Source organism: Myzus persicae, unplaced genomic scaffold (assembly GCF_001856785.1).
Source record: "Myzus persicae strain clone G006 unplaced genomic scaffold, MPER_G0061.0, whole genome shotgun sequence".
Lineage (NCBI taxonomy): Eukaryota > Metazoa > Arthropoda > Insecta > Hemiptera > Aphididae > Myzus > Myzus persicae.
The window spans coordinates 279,327-302,506 of NW_019102509.1; the positions used below are offsets into that span (position 1 = coordinate 279,327).

At 31.4% G+C, this 23,180-nt stretch overlaps 5 protein-coding genes across 8 annotated transcripts in view; 2 read left to right on the plus strand and 3 right to left on the minus strand.

Annotated features, from left to right (window-relative positions):
- The window catches only part of LOC111032303 (cell death specification protein 2-like), a 5,450-nt gene extending 3,874 nt beyond the window's left edge, over positions 1-1,576 (plus strand). For 2 of the 3 annotated variants that reach the window (XM_022312574.1, XM_022312573.1), the window contains exon 3: positions 774-1,576. In XM_022312574.1, coding sequence (XP_022168266.1) covers positions 774-938 — 165 coding nt within the window. In that variant the 3' untranslated portion in view covers positions 939-1,576. Of the gene's footprint in view, positions 1-282; positions 713-773 lie in introns of those variants that run through there. The other variant, XR_002604300.1, reaches the window with a different exon arrangement.
- LOC111032302 (cell cycle checkpoint protein RAD17) lies at positions 1,550-3,542 on the plus strand (the record flags this gene model as incomplete). The annotated part of the gene is made up of 2 exons (XM_022312572.1): positions 1,550-1,576; positions 1,890-3,542. Coding segments are annotated over 2 exons (1,443 nt in total), but the record flags the coding sequence as incomplete, so codon positions are not given.
- On the minus strand, positions 3,436-5,360 carry LOC111032304 (cytochrome c oxidase assembly factor 5). The gene is made up of 4 exons (XM_022312575.1): positions 5,230-5,360; positions 4,938-5,149; positions 4,748-4,843; positions 3,436-3,584 (listed from the first exon to the last, which is right to left on the minus strand). Exons 2-4 carry the CDS (start codon positions 5,037-5,039, stop codon positions 3,543-3,545), a joined length of 240 nt encoding a protein of 79 aa, XP_022168267.1. The 5' UTR covers positions 5,040-5,149; positions 5,230-5,360; the 3' UTR covers positions 3,436-3,542.
- Positions 5,361-9,155: 3,795 nt separating this feature from the next.
- On the minus strand, positions 9,156-15,594 carry LOC111032307. 2 transcript variants are annotated; one of them, XM_022312578.1, is made up of 6 exons: positions 15,130-15,594; positions 13,388-13,625; positions 11,819-11,992; positions 11,492-11,732; positions 10,339-10,632; positions 9,156-9,392 (listed from the first exon to the last, which is right to left on the minus strand). In XM_022312578.1, exons 1-6 carry the CDS (start codon positions 15,264-15,266, stop codon positions 9,178-9,180), a joined length of 1,299 nt encoding a protein of 432 aa, XP_022168270.1. In that variant the 5' UTR covers positions 15,267-15,594; the 3' UTR covers positions 9,156-9,177. The 2 variants fall into 2 exon arrangements, with proteins under 2 accessions (XP_022168270.1, XP_022168269.1); XM_022312577.1 differs by having other exon boundaries at positions 13,388-13,667.
- A 633-nt stretch (positions 15,595-16,227) lies between these two features.
- On the minus strand, positions 16,228-22,242 carry LOC111032305. Its single transcript, XM_022312576.1, has 4 exons — positions 22,160-22,242; positions 18,877-19,185; positions 18,444-18,549; positions 16,228-17,835 (listed from the first exon to the last, which is right to left on the minus strand). The coding sequence occupies exons 2-4, from the start codon at positions 19,169-19,171 to the stop codon at positions 17,457-17,459; spliced, it is 780 nt and encodes a 259-aa protein (XP_022168268.1). The 5' UTR covers positions 19,172-19,185; positions 22,160-22,242; the 3' UTR covers positions 16,228-17,456.
- Positions 22,243-23,180: the final 938 nt, after the last annotated feature.

Consider the following 23,180-nt stretch of genomic DNA (forward strand, 5'->3'; position numbering starts at 1 on the left):
ACTACTCATCCAAATATTTTCATGTTCTTAGAAAAGTTAAATGAAGTTCAAATAGAAACATATATTAAACTAAATAGTATAAATGTACCCTTTAAATACCAAAATTCTAAGACAAAAAATAAACGAAAAACGTTACAACATTTAATTAATAAATATAATAGTGGTCAAACTCCAATTGATGAATATGTATCAACAATATGTTTTTTTTTGTCCTAATATTGTACTTTTTAAGATTTTATTGATGCTATATAATGGATGTAATGAATTAAATATATTAAAGATTGTAATTTTAGACAAGCAATTCTGTAATTTTGTTTAATTTGGCAAAAATATAGCTATTCAATTTTTAAAAGTTTAGCCGGGCGCAGTTTACATATTATGTAACATATGTCACCTTTTTACATTTGATAAAACTCGAGAGCAGTTTACATATCACCTTTTTACACACGATAAGAACTCGGGCGCAGTTTACATGTATGATTTCGTGTTTACCTGTACGTTGGGCGCAGTTTACAATCGCCGCATTTTTCGATATTTTTCCAAAATTTGATATTCCCATAATGTTACAGCTTTTGGCCCGTGCCTAAATATGCTCCTGTATATTATCTATTATATTATTATTATACCAAAAACATAATTTGAATATTTTTGAATATAGCAACTAATAGACAACATAGTGGATATAAAGTATTAATGTGTTGTACATTTATAGGTACCTACCTATTACCTAATATGTTTATACAGTGAGTATATGTGTATTATTTTTTTTTCAGATGGCATTGAAATTATTTCTTTTAGAAAAAGAAAATATGTTGTTAAAGTTCCGACTAAGCACGGTATCCGAAGAGCTTGAAATTATAAAGAGAACAATAGTTTTTTATAATACGAATCAAGTTATTTGGACAAATAACGCCTTACCACCTTTTCAAAAAAAATAAACTACTAGATTAGAAAGTCTAAAAATGTGGATATCAGTAATGCAATTTATTTAAGATATTATGTCGGTTTAACATAATAAAGTATGTCACTATTGCAATATAATACGCATGTAATATTTTAATTATACAATTTTACAATGTTACCTACGCATGTAATTTAATAATAAATTTCAATTTAGTATTTACGTACATTTTTTACTACTGTTAATTGTTTGAGTTAATTATATGTTAATTTTACTCTATGATCAGAGCATAGAACTTAGATCATACACAATATGATCTACAGTAAGGCATAGAACGATAAATTAGAGGCGATCTCATAATCACTCAACTATTCGTCTTTTATCTCCATGATAAGGCAGGAGTTTATTATCTATATAGGCGCGGTTATCATCTCCAGTCTCGGCATTGATAACAAATTATATTATTTTTAAATTTTTAAACTTTCAAAGTTTCAAATAGTTCAAATTTGGTTTGCCGAAGTAATCAATACAATCGATTAGTTACTACTTACTTTTAATACAATAACCTTACTTGTTAGCCCTATTGATCAACATTATCGTATGAAAATTAATAGTATCTACCTTACTAAATAAAACATGATTATTTAAATTTTGGGATTCACAAATCTGAAATCTGTAAGTATTAGTTTTTAATTAATTAACTGTTTCAGTTATTATTATTTTTATACAATTAAAACTTCTATGTGTTCTTCTATTTTTATATTGAATTCATATGCATAGTTAGAGGGGGCTGAATCCCCCAGAATATATTAGTCATGTACTGTCTCCATACCTTACTCTGCTATAAAAAAATGTCAAGACTTCAGTCTCTCCCTAATCAAATGGTCTAGATATGCCTATGATTGTTTACTAGTATTAGTTTCAATTTACTCTTATTTATATAATTATTGTCTTACAAAATGTTGATATTTCAATTTCAATTTCTTAGATAATGAGTCCTGAAAAAAAAGCATGGATTAAACCATCTTTTGAAGAGATTCCATCAACCATCAAACCATTGAAGCATACTAGTAGAAAAAGGCCTCATGCTGAAAGTGCAAATAAAAATTCTGATTGGTGTAATACTTACACTCCTCAGTCTGTCTCTAAACTAGCAGTGCATAATGGTAAAATAAAAGAAGTGAAACATTGGTTTGAAAGTTTAAATAATAATTCGTTGATTAAAAGTAAAATCTTACTCGTTACTGGACCTACAGGATGTGCGAAAGCAACTACAGTGAAATTGATAGCCAAACAGTGTGGTTTCATTTGTTTAGAATGGGTAACACCAATGACTATTGAACCAATCTATGACCAGTGCACCGATGGTTATTGTTACCAAAATGTACAAGATAAGTTCCAAGATTTTATTTGGGGCGCAACAAGATACCGCAGTTTAAGTTGCGGTGTTTCTAATGGTCAATTCTTGTTGATAAAAGATATTCCTAATATTTTCTTAGATAAGCCTGATGAGTTTCATGATATTATGATGCGTTTTAATACACCCTCACAATTCCCAATTGTGTTTATTATTAACAACGAGAAAATTATTCGTGATCTATTTTCTCCAGAAATCTCAGAAAGATTGAAAGTGCAACAAATCAAATTCAACCCAATCACAAGAAAATCTGTCTTGGCTGTATTGGAACAAATTGTCAAATCTGAACAACAGAAGAATAAATTATTAAGGATACCAAATTCAACTGAATTTAATGCTATATACGATGAGACTAACGGTGATCTGAGAGCATCAATTATAAGTTTAAGTTTTTCCTGTATGAACGTCCAAAATAAAATCAGTAAAAAGTATTCTACTGCTTCAATGGACGAGACACTTGATTTATTTCATTCCATTGGCCGTGTTATATACCCAAAGAGAGAAGTTATAAACTCTCCACTTCAGTTTAAATTTACTCATAATCCTGATAAACTGGTTGAAAATTTTGCAATGCAACCGACTACAGTTTTGGGATTTCTTCAAGAAAACTATTTAACTCGTTTCTCTAGTTTAACTGACATTTGCAAAGGAGCTGATGCAATCAGTGCCGCTGATGTAATGTTAAGTTCAAATTTTATGTTTGGAGTTTCTATATATGATATAAGTTTGTCGTCATTATCAGTAGCTGTCAGAGGACTAATGTTGGCAAATGAAAAACCCGTAAAGGCATTTAGATCAATTGTAAAGCCAAAACATTTCCAATATACCAATGATATACAAATGTATAAGGATATTAAAGGATGGTTTGACGATGTACACGAATCTCCTAAAGATATATTGTTAGACATTATACCATTTGTAAATGAACTAGGAACTGATAAACAGAAACGTGTTGCTAAAGAATTGTGGAGTTTCAAAAGAAAATAATGACTGAGATACCTGTACAGTTTTACTATAGTATAATATACTTATACAAAATATAATTTTTAAGAATTTGTATATTTGTAATGTATAAAATGTGTTTTGTTAATGAAATTTATACAAATTAAAGTGTAAATAAAAACTAATTTTGAATCATTTTATTTTGGACGACTAAAAAGTAAACAACTATAAAAAAAATAGAACATCAGAGAAAGTCTTGAAATCCATATACATTGTACACTGTTAATAGCCTTTTCTTCCTCTGAATCGCTGTCTGTTGTCCAACTGAAATACAATTATTTGAATATTATAATGGTTATTAAGAGAATGTTATACTCACATGTGTTGTCTCCCCCCTTCAAGCGCGTAACATAACAAATTATAAGCTCTGCAGATCAAGTTTAGCTCCATTAGTTTAAGAAATAAGAGAGAATTGACCTCCCCTAAAATTTAAAGCTACTATTATTATGTATGGCATATCATGGGTTTTTTTTATTAAATTTTAATGTTGAGATGAGTTATGAGTATTTAAAAATAAATTGTTTGTACATCATAAAATACTTAAAACTTGCTTTAAATTTAAAATATAATAAAAAGCCGATGAGATGCCCTATATAATTATCTTAAATTTAATTTTTAAGCTAATAGAGCTAAACGCGATCTGCTGAGAGTACAATTTGGTATGTGATGCACTTATAAGAAGGTGACATGTCACTTGCGGAAATAACGTCCTCTTAAGATTTTATAACTTAACATTAGTATATTTATATTTTTATGTGTAATTTGGTAATGCAATAATATTAATATAACAATGTAGTTACATAGAACTTATAAACAAGGAGTGGATTCGCATTTATACTAGCATTTGCATATTTGTTATAAGATATTCTATTTGTAATAACTACTAGTTATTAATTACTTACTGCTAGGGTAAACTTAAAATTATTTGCATAATGCATAGAAGAATTTAATATTTAATTTTGTAAATTTTGCATTTTACTTGTTTTTTAAATAAAGTTGGTCATATTTTAGTAATTTACAATCAAATAAGCTAATAAACATGTTTTTAAATTATAGTCAATTACATACTAATAATTTAATTCAATTTATTCATAAAAATGTAAATTATTATACTGTTGTATTGATAGATTAATTGTGTCATTTGTTTTATACCCAACATACAATTTAGAGTTTAATATGTAGAAATAATTTATAATTTGTTTTAGCCGTCTAATAAAGTGGTTATTTCTTATACTTATGATAGCAGTTAATCAATTTTTTTTTATATTCTGACATTTTGATACCATAGGCATTTTTTAATATTTAACTATTTAAGGGAAGATTACTATTATAGGATAAATGAACCAATCTAAATATTATAAATCAAATTCCTGATTATAAATACTAACAAAATATTATCTATTGAACTGAATTAACTTAACACTTACAAGAGACCTTTTGCATTCAAAAAATGTATTTTGTAATGCCAAGCATTCTGGTGGACAGTTTTTTTCTTTCAAACAGTCTTTGGGTAACTTTCTTTCCTAAAAATTATAATCAACACCAATTAAAATTTTGGGACGCCCATAAAATATGCATTAGGTAGGTACTCTTTTTAGAACAAAATAAATTATTTACTATTTTACAGCAGTCCGATTCCAATAGACACATCTTGAGGTCTGCTCTTACGCCCGCACAAGGCCTATGGTCTGTGAGTTGCCCTTCATCGTAGCGCATCATCTTGTATGAATTAGTGAATGAACAAGTGGATATAGTATTGTAATTATTTTAGTATGTATGCAAATAATTACATACTGTATCGGAGTGTAATTTGGCTGTATCCTGTGTGACTGCAACAGTTGTAAATAATAATAATCTCGAATTTTATAAGAGTTTTGTTATTGTTTATCTGTATTATTTATTAATTTACCGTTCAATTTTCTTTGGACAATAATTTAATTTGAATGTTTTTGATTTCACACAAAATTGATATCTGTACAGTGTACGGTTCCATTTGATACTGTTATCAATTGTCTGTATGTAGATAACACCCATAGACTTAAAGAAATAATTAATTGCTTTCTAATCTATTATGTCTATGCTATTATAAGTATATGATTATTGATTATAAATTAGAATAAATGTTGCCGTTAAAAACATTTTCACTTTTCTATGGTAACATGTTACACTGCGATATAGTATAATCGTGAACATTAGAGTAGTAGAGTACTCGAATGCTCATGAGTATAATACACGGTCGTCTAAGATCGTGGTACAATATTACTATAACACATGCATGCAACCAACTCAAAATAATAAAGGATTTACGGATTATAAATTTGGGTTGATGAATTGCAATCAAATACTATTCCTTGAAAAGTTGAAAGCAATCATTAAGAATGATACCTATTAGTTATTCCCATTTTCGCAGGCACTTATACAAAACAGTTCAAATATAATTTTTGTTAGAATTAATATTTTAATAGTAACATTTCTTTTTACGTAAAAATAGGTACCTACCTACTTAATATTAGAAATAAGAAAACCGTTATATCATACAATTTTATTAAAAGGTACTTATCCGATTGCTGAAATGCTGACCCAGTGTTGAGAATGGTAATTTATGAATATTGATACAATGGGTATAATATTTTGTTCAATTTGAAAAATAAAAATATTAAGTGATAGTAAGAGTATGACTTTTTTTAGTTCATTCGTTGCTTTTGTGGGGTCGGATTCCCACGTTTTGTCAGAAAAGAGGAGACATGTATCGTCCGCATATGTGACAAAGCATCCATCTAGTTTAGTGTTACTTATTTTATTATCCACACACAAAATGAAAAAATTGGTTAAGTACACCTTCTTTGTGGTATATCACAGATAATTTTTTTCCCCAATTCAGTATTCACCTATAAAATGTACCATTTGTATTCTGTTCTTGAGGTAATCGATAAACCATAGTACATTTTTATTTGTTATTCTAAAATTGGGCAAAATTTTTAACAGTTCTTTGTGGTTAACTGTATCAAAAGTCTTTGCTGAGTCTAAAAAAATTGGTTTAGGGTTTTCACCGTTTTCTAAGGAGTGAATTATAAACTTCGTCAGATTATATAGTGCGTCTTCCGAACTTGGACCGGGTCTGAAACTAAATTGTTTTTTTTTTTTGGAAATTTTGTTGTTTACCCCAAGAAATTGTATTAGTCTGTTTTTAATAATTTATATAACAATTTATATTGTGTCCGCAATCAAAATAAAAATAAAACATATATTATTTATATAAAGTACTCATCAGGCGGGGTCCTCAATCCACAGCAGGTGGGCATATGTACTGCTCGCATTATCACTATCGAGTCTCATATATAGAGTTGGCATTTTTAACAGGTAACAAAGTGCACGGGATCAGCTACTATAATATATATTTCAATTTTAAATGTTCTAAAAAGAGAGTTAGAGAAGGATGTAGAGGGAAAAACCCACCACGAGAATAAAATCCAAATTGTGGCTATGAACGTACTATGTTAAACATCATAGTATCATGTTATGTCAAAATGGTTGAAAACTAGTAGGTAATTCCATCCACGTTTTACTGCTTTGTATTCGTTCCCTCACATTTATTTAGTCACTGGGGACTGGGCCTTGGGTGTAGGGTGGAGTAAAAAGAAAATGTCCATTAGGTTACAGGCCCACGATAATAACATTATCTCTGGTTATCACCGTGCATAAACCATAAATGTATAATGTAGAGTACTATTATTGAATAGACTCAGGTAGGTATGGTGTCCATGCCACTAAAATCGATATTTAAAAAAGGTTTAAATAATTATTGGAAAACAATGAAACATATAGCAGAAACGTATCAAGGAGAAAAGACAAATTGTCACATTGCGCAACACAAGTGAACAAAAATGGATTTTGCTATGAATTAAAAAAAAGCACCGCGGCGCCAAATGTCTGAATAGGTATACGTTTCTGTAGTTCAAACATTATTTCGGACTTTTGGAGAGTATTACCGTACATACTTAGATACACGAAACTGTCTTACTGTAAATCGACCATATTTATCTAACGTGGTACGAAAATGTTTTTCTTTTTACACTCGCCCAATATTGTGAATATAAATGTTTTTCTTGCTATTCGATGACATATTATTATTGTGATAAATCATTGGTTTATCGTTGTGTAAAAAAGATATAAGTATACGTACGTATAATAATATATTGACGATGCTGCAAGTGTAACACAAGTCATAAATCATTTGTAACTTTGTCTTAGGTAGGTGCCCACCCCATAAAAGAGGAGCCGAAGCCTTTATGACTCTATTCTCATTTATTACCGAGAAACAAGTAAGGGTAGACTGTCGATTTTTAACGCCCGTGTTTCATTTCTTAACAACAAACACATGTGGTTTTACACATAAATACATCAATCCTCACAGTTAATTATTCGGTTACAAGTTTAACTGGTATATTTATAAAAACACAAAATTACCTATTCAAAATGTAGGTGTATACAATATACAGTATTATATGATATAGAAGGAAGTATTTGTCATAATACATTTCTTTAAAATTTTTTTCTATCATCATTTCTAGTCAACAATTCTGTATAAGACCAAAGCACTATCTAGGTAATGGTTAGTTTGATTTTTTTTTAAATGTGTATTATTATGTTATACACATAGGTATTTTTAGAGTCAAATCACATCATACTCAGTTTACATTAGTGCACTCATTACATGCATAGGTTGATACTTGACAAGTTTACTAGAGCAAAGTATATATGCGTTTTTATAGTTTTATACTAACCGGGTATTATTGATTTATGTCTGTCGTATAGCTTTTAATACTTATTCACTTTACGCGTGTTAATTAGATCTATGTAATAGATTCAATTAATTAACTATACATTTATATCAAGATCATGTCCATTAACACTATGTTTTGATCGTTTAGTCGTAATAATACAATGTCATAATGTTTAATAAATTATAATCATTGGATATTATAGAACGTCACATTTACTATTTAACCTTAAGTCATTCGCCATCAAATAGTTTGATGTACTTATGGTAGGTACGTAGGTAGTAGGCATGACTTAAATATACAAGGTTATTGCACATAGCCAAATTGTTATCAAATAAAAATAAAATGGCAGCGTAAGGGTACGGTCCATATCATAGGATATAATATCATAATATAGCCAGTATACGTCGTCCCCTTACGCTGCCATTTTAATTCCTTAACGTGATAAAATGATATAGTGGGGGTACTATTGCAATAACCTTGTATATTTAAGCCATGGTAGTAGGTACTTACTGGCTGCCACTGAGTGCTGTTTATTCATGAAATATAATTATTTTGTGCTCGGCTGGTTGTCAATATTAGTTTACTTGGTAACTCGGAGACGTGTCAGTTTGATTCGTGTAGGCATGTACATATTAGTGTCTACGCTAGTATGATAGGTATGTGTAAAATAATATGAAAATAATCAAAAATCTCATTTATAAAATACAATTGTAATTTAATTTGTACACACGTTATACGAGTATCGTATAATAATAATAATAATAATAATAATAATAATAATAATAATAATAATAATAATAATAATAATAATAATAATAATAATAATACTTATAATTATTTATACATCATTATAGCAATATATAGTATATTATAGACGTATTGTAAGTTGGTACCCATATTATATCGTATAAATTTCGGAGTATTTATTGGAAAATCGTATTTAATTATATACGCTGATCGTAGTCTTAGCTACGTGCTTGCGTTATTACCACGGAGATGTGTACGCGCGCACAGGTGGGTTCTAAAATCGCGGTACCAGTATGTTACAGTACATGTTATTTTATAATTAAACATTAAATTATGAATATAGATCGGTACACTCCAGTGCAACCGCACAGTCTAGCCTTGAGTGCCGGCAGTAATTTGGCCACGGAAGTGAAGTCTTGTAGCAAATTGGCACATTCGCACATCAGCACGTACTGTTTGTCTCCGTTCGATTGCGATTTGTGTAACGTTATCCTCCTCAAGCCGGCGGATTTCGGTAGATAGTTGTAGATCATGCGTGCGCCTGAAAAGCGTCGATCGGGCATTCAGTTAAACATTTCAAGGGGTTTCAAGTGAAGCGATAAGAATTCTAAAAACAGATATGAATTTGTCGTCAAGTCTACTTGAGACCGACTTCCCCAGATTTTCAAACTTTTGATTTTAACTTCTCCAAAAATTTAAATATTCCATTTCCATTTTTAGGATTTAGGGGGATAAAGTCAAAAATATAGCAGAGTCGAATAGATTTTAGAATTCTTATCGCTTCAATAAATCAATCGGTACGTTGAAGTGAATCCAATATAGCGCTTGTGTTAGACAAAGGCAGGAAATCATCGATTCCAATTCCCTTAAGAGGATGTCAGCGCAATATTTGTTTTCTCTCTCAGCTTTCTGCAGACCCACGTTTAACATGGATACAACACTTTCACCTAAAATCGCATTTTATGAATGTTGAGTAAGAATCTTAGAGTAAAATCATAGATTTACAGAAATCATAGACGACATTTCTTAGTCTGAAGGTATTACGTATCGGTTTTATATTTTATTATTAGTTGACATTGTATTTGACTTTCAGAATAAAATATTTTTTTTTGTAAATTTAAATGCCGTTTAAATTGTTATGAGACAATTATTATTAGACAATCCAATAACGATTTATCATATCCACAATTATAATATTCTTTATCACTTTTGTGATGGATGATTGTGATTTAATCTAAGATAACTCAGAAACACACAAAAAAAATGATTTTGTGTAATTAATGTGTTTTGTCTATATGTAGTTGGGCCAGAGAGGGAAAAAACTAACAGTGCGCTGACGTCCTCTTAGATCGAAATGTATTATTCTCGCACGCAATGTTGGGTAGGCGTATACGGGAGGGTAAAATTGTATTTTACTATTAATTATAGTAAGAATTATATACGTAATTATAATATATCTATAGAACACATAAGGTTTATCGATGTACCTGTCCAATAAAGCCAGTGTTTCTCGAACTTTTCGCTGTCGTCGCCGTCGAATACTTTGTACACCGATATGATGTAAGCGGTGTGCGTACCCCTAGGCCTCTTAGACTGACTCATCGGCGGGCACACAATGTTGGCCACTTCGGTGAACAAGTCGAAAGTATGGTCGGTGGTGTGCTTGATGGCCCTGGGGTCAAATTTTTTCAGAGTCGTATTCCGGACGTTCACCGCCACTTCGCGAGGGTTGGACACCGAAGACTTATTCAACACGTAATATGTGATGAACGGGAACACGGCTGCGTTTTCAGAATAAAAAACGTATTCAGTTAACACAATTATTATTATTATTATCAATTTAATTTAACACTATATTAATACAAAATGTACCGAGTGGGTACGATAAACAAATTTATGAATATACGAGTTTTTTAATCTATATTATCCTAAAAAAATAAGCAAGAGACGTAATGAGCAAAAATATAGATCCGTACTTCATGTGTATATATGCACTAAAATAATTCTATTGGTTTATTGCGTTAATTCGTTTTTCAATTAAATTTATTAAATCCCGGAGACGTTGTACTATAAATAATATAGATACTAAGATTCTAAATTATAATTATATCATATTCACAAAGACTTAGAAACATTGTATTTATATATATATATAATATATATTTTATACTATTTAACAATTATCACATTTTTATCATTGGTTCTATATCTACTAAATATTTTATTTATGAAATATTTAGTTAGTATATTGTAAATAAAAGCACTTAAAACAAAAACAGAAACGAAATTAGTAATAATACTCATATAGCTTTTAAGTGATATTATAGTTAATTTAATTGCTCAACAAATTTTTTAAATATATGTTTAGGATAAATTAAAAACGTGTTGAAAATATTTATATTTGATAGTTTCTTAAAAAAATACGAATTCATATAATTTGTTCAAACATGAAAAATATTGAGTTTCCACTATTTTATGGACATTTTTTTGAAAGAATTAGGCAGTAAATAAGGATTATATACAAGAACATCTGTGCATAGCACGCAAGTACGCTAATCTAGACTATAATATACAGAAGCGTACACTTAAGTGTACTAAACTCTTAAGACATTTTTAGTTGACTGTTTGAGTGAATATTACCGTCTTTTTCTAAATTTGCCAGCAACATGCCCTCCGAAGCTACTTTTGTTCCAGCTATTTCTGTCAGTAGCGAACAAGCAGCTGCTGTTTGTCTGGCCATTGGATCCGACAAAGGAGATTCTAAAACAGGATCGATCGGTTCCAACGTGGTCATCATGTGAAACATGAGGCAAGTTTTCGGGTCGTCTACTTCGACCATATTTAGAGCATTGGTTTTGTTTGGACTTGGCGACGTGGGGAGCTAGAATAGCATATACGCGCCATGAGTGACAACATATTTAAATTACCGTTTAATTACTTATGAGTTATGAGCAAAGCTGTACGTACGTTGACCCCGTCGGGTAGGAATCGGTCCAAATAAGCGATTGGTATGATAAAACAATCTTTATCCATATTGGCAATGCTCGCCGAATCGACTTTTCTGACATGGAGAGTACTGTGACCGTTTGTACCAGTAGGATTATTTAGTGTAGAATACGAACCATGGCGACCTCTGCAATTCTGAAAGTGGTAATTTGTAGACGGACATTTTTTTATGAACAAAATAGGTTAGGAAATAATAACTGCAAAAACGAATGTATAATATTTCTATTTTGATAAAAGAATGAGAAAATAGAGGGAACGAAAATTACCATCATAATCCGGACGAGTAGGTATAAGAAAAATACAGGGCAGACATTCGCTTATTGAACCACCGTTTTAGTATAACTATAATAACGAATGTTTATTTTTTTTTTGCGACGAACCGCCATTTCATTATGCAAATTATAACGTCGGAGTTATTTTATTAGAAAATCGAGTTGAATATATTTTGTGTAAATCTTAGTATAAGCTTGGAACAGCTTACTATAGTAGCATAAATTGATTATTTTTTCTCAATATTATTTAGCAGCATAATAAAAAGATAATTGGCAATCACTAATTTTTGCACCATCGAATAATAAAAAATCACTAAAACTCGTGTTATCGACAGTTTATTATATTTTTAAATTATATAATAATTTATTCTAATAATGTAATGTATAAAAAAATCCGAAAAAATGTTTATATTGTGATTTAGATGTGTGATATTCAATTGCGAGAAAATATACTTGAGATTATATACTTCGTACTGCTTATGGAAGACAATCATATAATATATATTATGTATATATAATAAAGTTAAGAATCGGAAAAGTTACGTCCAACGTCTCATTATTTACTGCAATATTCGCTCATAACGTAATAAGTAACACGTACTTATACGGTACATATTCATATTAATTAGTGAATAATGACCCCGACGTCCGAGATGGTCTCGTGCAATGGGTAAGTAAATATCATAAAATAATAAATAACATAATAAATAATAATAATAATATTCACGCTGCAGTGATTTAAAGAGGGTACCACACGTCCGGTTTTTAAAAGGTCTGGCATTTAAATAGGTAATTTTAATGACATTTTGAGAACATTTTAAATATTAAATGTAATATAGGTATTCAAATACTGATTTGAAGTAACTTACACGTGGTTCCATATCGGTACCATAATTGGTTGTAGTGTAGTAATGAGATTATATGGGAAACCAGTTTCGGGCAAAAAAGAGCTACTTAGGTCATTAGGAAACGAAATTTATACAAAAACAGAAAATAATACACTTTGATGTTTCATTTTTTGATATTATTAATACAAAAGAGTTAAATAAAATTTAAGTTTAAAACTAATGTAAATGTAATGTATCGAGTACAATTTTGATTTTTTAACTGGAATTGCAGTAGCAGCCTGCAGTGTGGGCCTTTTTCGCTTGGAACCACTTTTATAAGCAATTTATATTTTTTTTACATTTTTTTTTGTTTTTATGATGGGTGTGTGCCGAGCTGGCGTCATCTTAAATATACGAAATAAACGCCGAACCTTGTCAATTGGATTGTTGTTGACTGAGCTGCCGGTCGCGCTCGCACTGGTCCCCGCGGCGTTAGTGAATTGTGGCGTGTTGGTGACGATCGTCTCGGCCTTCCCCGTGGACTGTTTCCTCCGGATCCATCGTATGAGTGGGACCGCCGAGGTGGGTTTTGGTTGTGCCAGCAAAGGTGGCCCGACAAAGTCCTCAAACTCCTGTGGGAAGTTTGCGTGACCCAGGAGTATGTGGGTCCTAAACGGACAAGTATGATCCGAGTCGATCATCATTGAACACCTGTATTGTCACAACATCAGCTTGGACGCGGACGGACAGTTGAAAAACACATCAAGTCCGGCCAGGGACGTCCCTAGAGACCTAGACCAGATCCATTTGTAGGGGCGGAGAGGGCGAAAACTAAAGGTTTAAACTCAGTCTTTGCATGTATAGTCTTTTAAATTGCGAATTTTAAAACATATATTTATTTTTATAAGTATGTTTAAAGAGAATGCCGTGTCGTATCTATCCTACTTGTTCCGAATAATCCATTTTTCTCAGTTATCTTTAATATTAGAGTAAATTGACTTTAAATTTAAGGTTAGTTCTATTAAATTTAGTGTCCTGAATAGTTTTTTTATTTTTATTTAAATTTTAAAACAAGTTATGAGCATTTTAAAATGTACAACAAACGTACGGTTTGAAAATGTTCATAACTTGTTATCAAATTAAAATATCGAAAAGGCTTCTTAGGGCCCTAAAAATATTATTGCCTATATTAGTATTTCATTATAGTAGTTAGATTAATCATAATTAAAATTAACTTTCATTAATTTAATATTAAATATTATCCAACGAAGATCGGGATATATAGCTGGTGGCTGATAAGAACGTGAACTAATATTTACATTTTAAATACATAAAAGTGTAAAATCACCGTAATAAGTTTAAATGTACGATCATTGAACTGTTAGGTGGCTTTGCCGAGAATACAAAATGAGAAACACAATTCTTATGTTTATCATAAATTGGGCATTTACAAATAAATATGTAAACAGAAATAAATAAAGTTATTTAATTTTTAACTACTAGTATATAGGTGCTTAGTTGACCTTAAACTTACTTAAAATAATTGTTTTGCAATTAAAGCAAACAATTTAATAGTATATGTTATTAAGCGTATTGTACTTATAGCATTTTATACTGATTTACTCTTGTACTAGAATAACAAAAATTTGAATTATTATTTTATTCTTCAAATAGTTGTAAAAATGGATATCTACAAATTATTTTATTATTTAGATAACAATGAAAAGATATACTATGTAATTCATTAAGTTAAGTCAAATTTTTTTAATTGTATAAAACATACAATTTAACTTGATGTAACTAGTTACTCAACTCTTGTAAAAGAAATTGTGCATTTAATAAATCGACTCTGAAAGTGCTGAAGGTGTTTTATATCCAAAAATAAAGAAGCAATTTGTATTTTTATAATTATTATTATTACTGCGTACTCATAGGAAGGTCAAATATTGAGAAATCATTGTTATAATTATTATTAGATAATAGATTTTCGCTTATTATTCAATTCGCTTCACGCCTAATTTGTCTCTAATCCTCTCACAGGGTCATAAAAACCGGTTTCAACACCCTAATGGACAGATGTGTTAATATATTATTATAATGCCGAGGGGTGAATCGGTACGTGGGGCGGCAACCAAATAATAATCCTTATCGATTACGGTCAACAGCTGCTAACCTGGATTCCCTGGTCCTCCGCACGGTTCCCAGTGCATTGGTGTTGCCGCTGGGCGTCCTCCTACCCAGACCACTGGAATAGCTTCTCTCCTTGGAGGAGCCTTCCGCCTGGAAATTCTTCCGGAAAAGTATGTTCATGTTGCGAGGGAGGCTAGACGAATTGATTTACTACAATATTGGTATTTTTTTAGGTATTTCGCGATGAAGCAGACTACGTGTCACGAATCCGTTTCGTGCGATGGGACAGTATCGCGTTTTTGTGTATTCATTTTGCTGTCGGGTGTTTACTACGCACGTCAGCAGACAACTGAGCGAGTGTGTAACTGATGTGTGTGAGGCTCAGTCTAGTGTAGTATCTGTCGTCGTGGGATAGCTTCTATTTATAAACGTTGGCGCCCTTTGTGGGAAGAACCCTTGCCAATTTACCCGTATAATAACGAATACACGGTAACGAAATTGACGGTTTTGCATTCGATTCCGGTAACACGAATACTGTGATATTGTACAATAATTTTGTATTAATGTTTCCGCCGACGTGGTGCACGGCACTCGTTGGAGAATATGTAAAAATAACCCGTAACGTAAACGATAGGCATCTCTACATGCATTTTTTTTTTAGCACTTAATAAACTACATTTCATAATTTCGTATTTCGCAGAGGACGTTTCAAACATTTGTCGTTTTTTTTTTTACCTTAGGTGAAGACCAACACACTCACAGACATAATATTTACTAAGTATTAATGCTTTTTATTGCATTCATCTAGGTACGTATAAATACAATAATCTTATGCGTATAAAACTATTATAGTTTTCATTTTAAGTATATCAAATTTATACACGATAATATAATTTACGAAAAAAATAAACAAACAAACAAACAAATAAAACATCAACAAAAACAATATAACAGCTGAATACATATACAGTTAAAACAAAAATTACAAGTGGCATTATTAAATAATAATGATTTATGAAATAATAAAGTCTTTAAATAACTTGGATGAAAACCATAAGCACGTTAAAGTATTGACAAGAGATTTAATTTGTACAAAAAAATATTTCAGTCATTGCAGGTATAATGGTAAAGGAGCGTCGTACCTATATTGGAAATCTTAGTTCTGCACAGCTACGCAAATCAATACGATAAATCTATATTGTGTGGTCTTCCCGGTCGTTTTCCGGTGGATAAAATAGTCAACAGCTATGATATTAAATTATGCCATTAGCACAGCGGCTTGTAATTGTTCAACTAAAAGTACTTAACTTAAGGACTAGAGGGTTGGGCCGATACATCAAAATTGAAACTTGAAAAGAACAAAAAAAAAAAAAAACCATGAGTTTTTACCTTACAAAATGGTAACAAAATGTTAAAGTATGTTGTATACAAACGCATTTTTTACCTTGCGAATTCGCAAAGACGTATTGTGCTGAAAAACACTGTTCGAAAATGAAACATCAAATTCGGTGTTTACATTCCACCCTACGTCGTATATATTATACGATGGGAGTTACTGATGTGTAAAAAATAAAAATAATAATTTCTTTGAATTTCGAACATGGCACAATAAGGTATGCTGATTTATGTATCTTGCAATGCGTTTCTTCATATTGTCGTGTTTACCGTGTCGTGCGATTATTCCGAACGATTGAATCCGTTGAAAACACGAAAAAGTATGTTGATAATAAATATAAGAGAAAAAAAATGAATATTCGAGTTTCGGGGAGATACACATTTTAGATTCACGCGACATCAGTAAGCCTTCTACATATGTACATAATAATATTATACAGTACTTTATGCATACTATGTACTACCTATCGCCTATGTACAAACATATTTTGTTCGGACTATGTATATAAACAACGACTGTACTCGAGTAGAGTTTCTATTATAGGAATTGATTTTCTTTCTGCCAAATACAAACACGTAAATCATATACACAGAGCGCGATGCGGTTGAAACGATTTCGGGGCAAACGGGGCACATCATAATATTTTTACAATATGCCTGCGTCAGCATAATGGACACTGCAACGATAATATTGTGCGGACTCGAAGACTTCGGGGACAGTAAAACGGGAAAAAATTGGACGAAACCTACGGCGTCTCGGGTTCGGGAAACGGTCGCGGAATACGCTCAACAACGACGCAATTATTGTTATAAAATTATCGTTAATGTTGTCGTCGGCCTCCGACGGGATTTCTAAAACGCATAATAATCAATATACTTGCAGGTGACTGCACTCGGTGCATATTATTATTATTACACTCGCGGCGGGCACACGACGCCGCCGTGTGGACCGCGATCGCCGTCGGCCGGAGCGGATCACGGCGATTCCAGATCGGAAATCCGGCGGATCGATCTGTACAGGTTCAGCGGCGGCATGTTTGGGTGCTCGATGCGCGTGGGCGACGACACGTGCGGTCTGATGGTCTGGTACTCGGGCATGGCGCGGCGGATGGTGGTGATCTGCTGGTACTCGTGTTGCTGCTCGTACGGATAGTAGGCGCCGTTCTCGAAGTTCGGGTTGGCGATCGTCTGCGGATGGTGGTGCACGGGTCGCCGGGTCGTGGCCGTCGTGTCGATGTTGCCCGTGGGCGACAGCGTCGCCCAAAACGTCTTCGGCGAAATGTCGATAGTGTCGTACAGCGGGGGGCTTTTCTTTGGCTCCGGGCTGAAGTCCGATTTGCTCCAACGTTTCTTACTGCGGACAGAACGCGCAGGTGTGTCATTGATTATAGTAGTGTCATGGGACAAAAAAAAAATCTGTTAAAAATTAGCTCATCACATTCTGTATAAACGACCTAAACCAAAGTCTGGACGGTGTATTATGTCGATAGTGTATGTACCAGAGTGATGACATATTAAAAAAAAAATTCACGTAAGTAGTTTGAGTATGTATTTGAAATTGTCACGAATCGCTTGTTAAATAGTGCTCGTTAGGGATGTTATCAGCAATTATTATGCTGTTAACCAATTGAAGACGTACGAAGAATACACAGTGTATAGCCATTGTCGTTCATTATAGGGTCTTTTATGGGTCATAATGTCCGGAAACGAATCGATGTAGACAAATCATATCGATTGTTTTAAATGATAATAAATAACGTACTAGCACGCATCATGTATTGATATCAATATATAAGTAATTATCATTTCTATAAAATCATTACTATAATATTGGAAAAATTGTCTATTAAATTGATTTTTGTGTATAGCACAATTGTATTATATTAAGATAAATCTATTTCGATCTCGTCAACTCGCGTTTAGCCGTATTTTGTCAAACACAATTACATATTTTGTACTCACTCTCTCAGCCGGACGACTACCACTAGTATGACTGTCCCGATCAGCATCACTGCGAGCAAGCACGTGGACAGCAGCATCCACCAGGAGTACGTCTCGATAATAGGTCCTGGAAAGAGTTTTCGTAATATTGTAGTGAGTTTTGGACGTTTCGTGGTTAATAATTAAAAGTTCTTGTACTTTTTGTAAATATAATGTATTATGTTAAATCGGTTCGATTAAATTGGCGGTTATAACTCACAACGACGGACATCTCGATGACAGACAAAAAAAAAAAAGTGATAACATATTATGTACCGAAAACCGTACACATATACGAAATGATATAGAAATACAAATGACCGCTTTTCGTTTCAAAACAATTAAAACCAAGTGCATACCATTGGAATCGAGTTCTGAAAAATTGTCCCCCCCACACACGTTACACTTCATGTACCTTGTTGCGGTAACTCGACGAATCCCACCCCTTGATCAGTGTCGCACATGGCTTTGCACGGTTTGCCAGGTTCCAGTTCGTTGGTTTCCATCAACATGTCTTTGTTCGGCGAGTTTGATTCATTGCTGCCCGACTGATCGTTCAAGACGGCGGCCAAAAACGAAGGCATCGGAGGCGGGGGCATGTCCAGTATGGACGGCGGCGGACCTAGATCTCCGCATTCACGGCCGGTCGCATCCATACAAGCGGCCACCGTGGCTATACACAGGCCTGATCCGATTAAGTAAATCCTCATGATGACTGCGTGTTCTGTTAATAACGAACGAAGTGAGTATAATTAATTCCTTAGGTATCAAAAAAAAAAAAAATTCGAGCAATACCAGCAGTAGGATAGGTACCTATGGCATTTAAAATGGTTTTATTTTATCACAATATCAACGTTTTTGTAGTTTAGTTCGAGTGAAAAATGATATATTTTTATATTGCAATTCATTTGTTGTACGATAACGGAATAATAATGAATACCAATTTAAAATCTTGTCATAATTCTTTTTGTTGTTTTCTATTTCAACCGTAAATTCGTTCAACTTTTATTATTTATTTTATGTCAAAACCATATTTGTATTCATGCGGCAAAAAATATTCTAACTCTTAACTTTTAAAATAAAATATATTTTTATATTGTATATAGTCTATTACTGTTCTCCCCAAGGCTATAGGTTTATTTTACAATTTTGGAAATGCATGGAATAATTTTCAATAAGTCTGAAATAGAACGTTGAAAAAATATTTTAGTTTTGCTTAAAGTCATATACTATTATACTACGAAGATGGTAAATTCCATTATATCAAACGATTGCTTTAGGCATTTTTGGAGTAGTAACTGATGTGAAACTCTATTTATCAACTTGCCATGACAGTCTACATCATTTGGAAATTGTGTTTCCCCTCGGAGCACATTTCTTAAAACGGAAATTACACATATATGTCTAATAATATTGTGTACTATCTATTATCTGCCCGGCGAAATGACTATTGAAAAATGAGGTTGCGAGGGTGAAACAATCGATCGGCTTACAGTGGGGGGAGATGATTGACAGTTTTTGATTACTATTGTACATTGGTGACGTCATTTTTAAAAGTACCCACTAAAAATAATAATAAACATTTAATGCCAAACAGTTTTAGAGGTTGGAGTGTACAATGTGTTTGTACGATTTGGTTTCGTTTAGTTAAAAAAAAACAGTTTTTGTAGTTTTCTATTTCTACATAGATGCTTACAATCAATTAAATCCGTACATTTCATAATTAATCAGAACCTAAATCATAGAATAGATTTAATTTCACTAAAACTACTTTTATTGATGTGTCATTTTGTGCTTACATGTCAAGTATAATATTGTTGTGTAATATGTATATAATATAGTAGCCATTAGGTAATAACATTAAATAAAAATATAATACGACTATTTTGCTTACTAGTTAGTTACAATAATTTTAACTTGTCTAATAAATTGATATTTAATTTGATTAAAATATCAAATGTTTATATTAAAATCATGAAAAAAACCATACAAAATAAATAATACCATTATAATATTGTAAACGTGTAATTATGAATATATTATCATATTTATTACAACATTAAAATCTAAGGCTAAATCCCAAACAGCATAAAAATCATAGACCTTATGCTCTGAGTATAAGGTCTATTATAAAAATACATTTATTAATTATTGTTAGTTGTTTTGAGAGAATTGAGGTTTCAAAATTAAAACTGTAAATCTTAAGAAAAATAAAAAAATAAATTTTAATATAAAATAATATTAGACATTAAAGAATAAAAATTGATTTATTTGTGAATACCTATACAAGTATACAATATACAATATATCGTAACTACATATTTGAGAGTTTGCATATTACCATTGATATAGGCACTTATTATTATAATAATATAAATTAGTATTTATAGTATTAATAATAATAGAATTATAAACAAAGGTAGATCTAGGAATGACAAAAGGAATGGATAAATATATTATGTAAATTAAGTAATTAAAATGATGTACTATTTTTTGAAATAGTATTTAAGGGCTTCAGCCCCTAAAGCTCCCTCACAGGCCTTTACTTTGATAATAATATATTTTGTTATTTTTGTTTTATATTAAGTTTGTTTATCATATATGACAAAAACTTTAAAAATAAAAATAAAAATATCAAATCTATAAATAATAAATTATTACAAAACAAGTTAGCATCCCATTTTTGGTCAGATATATTATTATAAAAATAATTTTGTTACCTATCAAATATAAAGTATCATAGGTACCTCAATATTCATGTTTTATAAATAATTTAATGATTATTATTCCGCATGTTCATTAAAGAATTTTAAAATGTAATGCTTATACATTTGTATTTCTTAACCTACCTATACATTAGTAAAAACTCTTTATTTTTGTAATGAATATTTAGGTGGGGTGATTTATATAAATAACAAAACAAATATTTAGAAATAACTAATAATTAATGATAACAAATATTCTAAAGTATTATTATAACTGTACTAAACATAATTTAAAATAATTTTTATAGAAAAATATTGATTAGGCAGATACTTAAATAGTTATATTATAAAGGTCTTATTTAATGTATTATTTTGTAAAAATAAATCAAAACAAATAATAATAATAATATGAAATTATAAAAACAATAACTTTTGTAGATAAAATAGGCACCTAACACAATAACACTTAACAGTTATGTTTCACTATTTAGTTGGTATATGAATACATTTTTGAAATATTCGAATTCATGAAACGGAACAAATGGATTGTTAGTTTTCTAATTTAGTAGATACTGAATACTTTGTGTTGTTTATAAAAGTATTAAACATTTTACATCTATATTCAGATAAATAAATAGTCAAAAGATCAATACTTCATAACAGGATTATTATATTACTACTCTGAATGGTTTGAAATTGTTTATTATAAAAATTTTGTGTTAAATAACATTAGGTGTATATAAGTAGATCATGACCATTGCAAAAAAACTAAAATGAAATAAGACTGTTAGTAGCATGATGTTACTGCTTGTCTCCATTGTTGTTTGTTGTTTTATACCTAAGACTGATAACGATTCGTGCAATAATGTAATAGTGCTACCTATTTGTTCGCTGTACAGCGACGGAGATATGTCTGGCTTAAAAATAATGTTAAGGACCATTAAATGTACGCATTCGTATTAAAATATAATAACAATAATAATAATAACTTACATGTAATGTGACGTCTTTGTGGCTCGGCGACGGTCTGAGTGCACGGAAAGGCAGCCACGGGGCAGATGCGCAAAATCGGCTTTCCCGACCCTTTTATCGATCTCCCCGCTCCGCCGTCTCCCCATATCCGGTCACCCTGGTTACCGGGTAAAAATACAAGGGAACTCGTTTCAGGGTGGTAGGGAGAGGGCGTCTTTTCTAATGACTCTGTTGGGGTTTAAAAAAGACTTTGGTAACTTTCTGTTCTGTCACTGTGTCTACTGGTTTGCAGTAGGTACCTAGTCATTTATTCCGTTATTCGACGGTACACAGACCTTCTTCTGAACGTCGGAGGGTAGAAGAGACAGACGGAAAAAGTATTAACAACACTCTAGATTGAGACTTTAACTCGAGGTCATTTATTACTTGGTGTTGTCTGTCATCAGCAATAAAACCTAAATGATTCCACGCACCTGTATAAAACTCAGCAAAGTCAAGAAAACTCATAAACCGATGTAACTGAGGATAACAATACATACAGTATGGCATTTTAGCACTGTTGTAGATAATGTAAGACGACTTATCCTTCTTGTACGTCTAACAGTAAAACACTTAGAAAATGTGCTGTAAACGATAATGGTACGCTCCATCATGGCCCACTCGTTTTACACACAGTTATTTTGTGTAGGTACCTATATAACATATTATATAAATAGGTAATATGTATGTATATATTTTAGGGTTTCTTAATGATATTAAATACAAATATAATGTGGATAAACAATTAAAATAACACACTCACTGGTATGTTTCATTAAAATAGGTTACATCCATAAAATATGTACCATATGAAAAGAAATAATAGAATATACGACATACGTAGATCTTAACTATCGACCTAATAGGGTAAATAATTATTTAGATTTTTTTTTTAAATTTTGATTTCACTGAATAATATAATATTATATGAATTTGTATTTTTATTAGAAAGTAAGAAATAAAAAGTACAACAATAATGAAGATTTAAAAATGAAAAAATAGC